Genomic DNA, 6107 nt, shown 5'->3' on the forward strand with positions numbered 1-6107 from the left:
GTGTTTAGCCCAGCCTCTGTTTATGTCTGCAGCAGACCTCTTAGACAAGGGTGGTGCTAACTTTCTGAAGAGTAGGCCTTTCTGCATCCTAAATCCACGCATCGAGATAAATTCGGATGCTGAGGCTTCGTGAAACACCTGTTTTTGTCTATCCTTCTAGGATTACTAATCTACACGTCGGATGAGAACTGGCACCGGTGGGATCTTATATAAGATACACTTACCTTAAGGAAACAACATTTTTTAACTTTAAGTATGATTCCAGTATAATTACAGCGAAGACGGTAGAAACAGTGGAACGCTAAAATCCCGCGCAGGATTTAAATATGAAGACCGCGCTGGTGTTGTTTGTGGTGCTGAGTACCGCGATGCTTGAGCGAACTGAGGCAAATCAGGTAAGTTCTGTCAAACAGCCCGGTGCCCTGCAGCATACCATCTCAAGAATTAAATACCTACACGACTATATTTTTAAACCAAGGGTATACATTATGCCCTTGACTCGTTTAACATGCAAACCAACCAACAGGCCTAAAGTGTAGATTTGATCATGTTGTGCAAACGGGGAACTGAACCAATTTTCATGATATTTGGAACATGTTCTAGTTAGTTGAACTACAGGCACAGTCTCTTGAAAACGATTCACCCACGGGTTTCACTTAGCCAAAGGTTGGCCAAGCCTATAGCCGGTGATGGACTCTACCAAGTTTCAACGTTGCGACTTTCTAGTGTTTAATCTAATGTGCAAGGCACAAACACTAAAGCCTTGAACTAGCAGAAAGCAGTGCAAGTGTCTATGTAACCAGCTATGAGGTCACCGAGGTAATTTGTAAAATCAAATTTGAAGCTAAATATAACTGAAGGAAACATGCAGTTGTTGAGAATTTGTCGTCCGGGTTTCTTAATGTATAACTTGTTATTTCATGTCTGTTGCCCGTGAGAGTTGAGAGTGGGCGTGGGGGCGCAGCACCTCCAAATACTTTGATTGTTGGAACTTAAAATGGGATTATGTAGTAATTGTACTTCAGGGTTAGGGTTAGGATAAGCAGTTTTACCTTAAAATAACAGCTTAAAGAAAATTGCAGCGCTACAATGACTTTCAATATGAAGAATCGCCTCAGTGCCATTGCCATACTAGGGTCCGTAGGCATATTACTGCGTTCTGTAGGTTTGCCTGAAGCCGCTGGTTTCTACTGTCTGCCGAACTACTAAGTAGCTTATTTGCCGTCTTACTTTGTCTTGTGTTGCACTTGCTTGATGTTTGACTGTGTTTGGACAGTTGTTGACTAGCTAGTTTGTCATAGTGTCAAAGTAAGCACATTTCAAGAGGTTTCGCTAGTTTTAGCCGCTAGCATCTCGTTAGCGATTAGCAATTCCTCCGTTATGCTGCTTTAACCTGACACTGGTTCACATTTTGGAGTCACAGTGTGGTAAGCTGGGATAATATGTTGCATAATAATAATAAAAAAATACATTCTACACCTATCCTATACTGTAAACTATCAACACATTGATTATAAGGTGTAACAATGTCCAAACCCTCAGAAAACAAATTAAACCAAGAAAGAGACCAGTCGTGTGTCAACAATGTTTAGAGAATACTAGAGATCTTTTTCTATAGGCAAAGGACTGAAGAAACTGCACAACGCATATAGCTTGACCACACACACTCAAAGGACCTTAATCTTAAGTAAAACAGACAACTTTTATGCAAACAGCAATAATGGGTTTATAGAATATTTTTAACCTTCCTACTCACACTAAATTTCAAACCCTGGTTATGGCTTTGAAAGTGACATAGCTCAGCTGTTTCTTGAACATTTTGTTTTTCTTGAACTCAATTGAATTACTGCACTTACTATGCAGAGAGAACAGATGTTTTGTAAATGTTTATTTGCATGCATTTAGATAGCCCTTGATAGTTTCATGTGTTCAGGTCAGAGCTTGGTGGTCTTCGTAGTGTTTGGATGTGACACACGTGCAATAACATTTGGACCTATGCAGTCAGCGCGCTCTCGATGTTTGTTTCAGACAAGTGCATTGGTACACATCCTTTTGGTGTGTTTAGTCTGATCAGACCCAAAGAGCCCCCTGTACCGTGTACCCAGGACATGCCAAGTTTGAGCCGAGCATATATTTATTGGGGAAAAGAAAACACAGATAGGAATGGAGTGGGAAATAGTTTTTTGTATACATTTGACCAGAATGCAAAAGATCTAAGAAAACAGTTGAGGTTTGGGAACTCCACGGCAACCTTCAATCTGTCAGTTAACCATCCTTTCCTGTGGGAAGCTTCATTTCTTTATCTTGTTTTTGGCCAAAGGCATACTTTCCCAGGCAGATAAATCCCTTTGTTTTTGCAAGTGCTAAAAACAGCGACAGATAACAGCTGATGTTTTCTTCTTTTGCTGATAATTACAGTACTTGTGTGTGTAATGTTTGCTATGTGTGTTTTTAGAGATCTATCTCATTCTTGTGTTACAGTGTATATGCAGTGGAAAGTCAAGGTGTCGCTGTCAAGTCAAAGGCAGCAAGGTAAGTAATGTTGAAAAAGTTAGGAAGGTAAGCGCCTGTTCCTCCAGAATGGCATGAATAAAAACAAAAACAACTTATTTAATTATGGGAAATAAAAGGTTTATTTTAGTATACAAACTTAAAAACGTTTGTTACTGTATGAATGTGTCCTATGCTTGGTTACCTGGGAATGGATTTCTACATGTTTATCTCAATATCTTTCAATACTATAATGAACTGCCAAAACATGGTGTTGTTAACATGTAATTCACCCTATATAATTCCATTTTTGGAACTGGTTGGAATAATGAATCCATATCCATATCCATTAAAAGACAAATAAATCACTTGTATATGCCTTCCATTCCCATAATACATTTTGATAAGAGTCTGTAAAACATTAAATGTCTGGGCATTGAATTGTTTGAGTTACTGAACATTATTGAAAGTTTTAAGCTAATATCGTTTAGCTAAGAACATTCCAAATTGTTGGTTTTGTTTTTTAGTGTGGCAGTCGGTCACCAAAAAATCAAAATCAAATGACAAATTCCTTTATATAAATTATAAAATGCAATTATAATTAAATTATATATCAACAAATACATTGATCAGAACCATCCTTTATCCTGGTGGAAATCATTATGAATTCTCTGTTATTCCATGGAGACACTACACTGTGTGCTGTTCTCACCACTATGACCAGCAGCCTGCCGTTACCACCAGGGGGCGCTTTAAGTGCAGTCTTATGTAGCACAACTGTACACGACTAAGTGTGTGTGTACATTTGTGTGTGTACATGCATGTGTGTGTGTGTGTGTGTGTGTGTGTGTGTGTGTGTGTGAGTGTGTGTGTGTGTGTGTGTGTGAGTGTGTGTGTGTGTGTGTGTGTGTGTGGTGTGTCTGTGTGTGTGTGTGTGTGTGTGTGTGTGTGTGTGTGTGTGTGTGTGAGTGTGTGTGTGTGTGTGTGTGGTGTGTGTGTGTGTGTGTGAGTGTGTGTGTGTGTGTGTGTGTGTGTGTGTGTTGTGTGTGTGTGTACGTGTGTCTTAATCATCAAATTATCATTGTCACCAAAATACCATGGACAACAACAGGAAAAAGCATCTTTTTATTAACCAAACTGGATAAAAAATACTCCCACAAGAATACTTTGTGCATTCAAAGAGGTTTAAAAATAATGTTTATCGCATTCAAAGAGGTTTAGAAATAATGTTTATCGCTTATCCTCTTTTACCTGTCATTTGAAGCAAACAGACAAGTTTCCAATGATCAGATTTGATCAAGCTGTGTAAACAAACCTAGCATTAAATGTTTAGGCCTGCAGCACAAGCACTTCTGAGTTGCATGAAAGTGAAGTACGTACGTTCGAAAGTTGCCGTCATCTTTTTAGTTGTTTCATAGGATGCCAAATCTTCCAGAAAAAAAGTGTCATGCATTCTTGTTCCTTATCATTAGTGCCAGTTTTAGGTTTTTAGGACTGTTGGAACTTGTAGGCCTGAAACCTCACTGAGATTTTTTTTGTTTACCTCTGTGTACTTTTCAGGAAGTGGTAAGTGAAGAGAAAGAGTCTTGTACTAGTGAACAGTTGTGATGTGATACAAAATTATAACAAAATATAATACAGAAAAGTCACATGCCAGCAAAAAATGCCACTCAGTTGAGTTTATTGCCAAAAGTGCCTACTTCCTCATAGGTCATACATAGAAAAGTGCAAGGAATGTCAGCTTTCTTTTTTTTCATACGAAGTCCAACAGTCAGACTCCAGGTGGGGGTATTACACTAAGCAGGATTAGGTTTTTTTCAGTGGAAGTAGTCAGTGTCATCATAGTTTGCTTAAAAATGGCCATGGTGATTCTTCCTCAGGCTAAGATTCGGGAGGTTTATCCATGATGACGTTGCCACTGTGTGAGGCCTTTTGCACATGCCCTACAGGGAGATGCCTTCACAGTGGTCAGGATAAAAGAAAAGGGGGCGGGGCTGGTCAAAGGAAGTTCAATTGTAGTATAGAATCAATGGTAAAATATAATAAAGAATATACAGTATATGATTCTTTTTATTGCTCAAATTGTTTGTAGTTTCCGTAGTTAACTGCACAACAAACTATGTAAATAAATAAATAAAATATATGTAGTTGAACTACCAGCAGGCTACTACAAAAGTAGTGAAACTACTAGTTTAGGTATGTGTAGTAGTTCACTACTCCCCAACACAAGTTCAAGTATATTTATCAAATCTCTTGATTTCCCCTTTCACAGAACTTTATCAAGTATTCTCCTGAGTTTCTCTTGTCTATGATGCAGAAATCATTTTCTGAGAAAAACATTTCTTGTGGTTTGAAATCATTAGATTTTGAATCAAAATGGTTGGGATTGTGCCCAGCCCACCAGGAATGTAGAAGGAGGTAGCTCATCTTAGGGAAGAAGGCTGAACAATCAAATAGTTTTGAGATGGTGACTGATTGCGTTCATCAAAATGGTTCATTGTGTTCAGTGATTCTTGGGCTCATTCTGTTATAGTGATGGCAAATGGGCTTAGTCCCTCATGAAGTCTGAAGTGATGTTACCGGCCTTTCACCAAGTTGTTGTCGCCCGCACTGGTTCTTTGAGGATAATGTTTTTAGGATGTCAAGACCCAACCCAAACACCTTAACTGGCCAGCCTGGGAATCTGGGGCTGCTGAGTCTTCTCACCAAATGGCTTCCAGTCAGTAGCCCGAAGCAACCTAAGCTGAGGTATAACCTGGTAGAGGCTGGAGGAGAGAATGTTTCTACAGGTTCACATTTCAGCTCCACTGATTGTGTGGACCATTGAGGCCACCTAGTGGTGTGCCTTTGTAATAACATGGACGGCGCTGGGAACATGGTGGCACCCACACGGTACCTCCATGGTGACAGCAACTCCAGGCAGTTGATTTGAGCTTTGAATAGCTCATGCAACGGCACAATTTCTGGAGTTGTATTTATGATGGTATTACAATGTTATGATGATGGTGTATATCTTTGTGTTAAATATTCCGTCAGGATGCTTATGTGCCCCAGGTACCCCTATGTCTGTATGTGTGTGTCTATGTGTGTGTGTGTGTGTGTCTGTGTGTGTGTGTGAATTTATGCAATTGTTTGTAGCCACAGACATTTTGACTATTGCACGATTCTCAGTCCTCTAAGACAAATACATGCACAGATACAAACAACCTGTCTATCTTTCTCTTCCTTTCCAGGGGGAGAAAGGTTTCCAGGGTTGGGTAGGGAATCCTGGTAGGGTTGGCTTGACTGGCTTTGAAGGCCCACCAGGACCAGTGGGTCCAAAGGTAACTGATACACAAACACAGCCCCCCCCCACCCCTACACACACACCATCAGTCTCATTCAGAGGCAAACCCTCTATCTATGAGCCACGGTGAACCAATGGCTATGTGTCTTGAGGAAAAAGGAATGCAAGTAGTCCTCATCCATTTCCCCCATCTCTTCATACCTCAGGGATCCCACGGCTTTCCTGGAAATGCTGGAGAAAAAGGAGACCGGGTGACTCTTTTGTGTCATTCCTACATATTCTTACAGTTGATGCATGTTTGTTAGTGTGTTTCAGTGCCACTTTATAGGCT

General features: G+C 40.1%; 1 protein-coding gene across 1 annotated transcript in view; it reads left to right on the forward strand.

The window, feature by feature from the left end:
• Positions 1-17: 17 nt before the first annotated feature.
• Positions 18-6107, forward strand: part of LOC116218370 (collagen alpha-5(IV) chain-like) — a 12666-nt gene continuing 6576 nt past the window's right edge. Inside the window, exons 1-4 of the mRNA XM_031559649.1 lie at positions 18-395; positions 2482-2532; positions 5724-5813; positions 5983-6027. Of these exons, the coding sequence (XP_031415509.1) occupies positions 327-395; positions 2482-2532; positions 5724-5813; positions 5983-6027 (255 nt within the window). The 5' untranslated portion in view covers positions 18-326. The remainder of the gene's footprint in view (positions 396-2481; positions 2533-5723; positions 5814-5982; positions 6028-6107) is intronic.

This window comes from Clupea harengus, chromosome 22 (assembly GCF_900700415.2).
Source record: "Clupea harengus chromosome 22, Ch_v2.0.2, whole genome shotgun sequence".
Lineage (NCBI taxonomy): Eukaryota > Metazoa > Chordata > Actinopteri > Clupeiformes > Clupeidae > Clupea > Clupea harengus.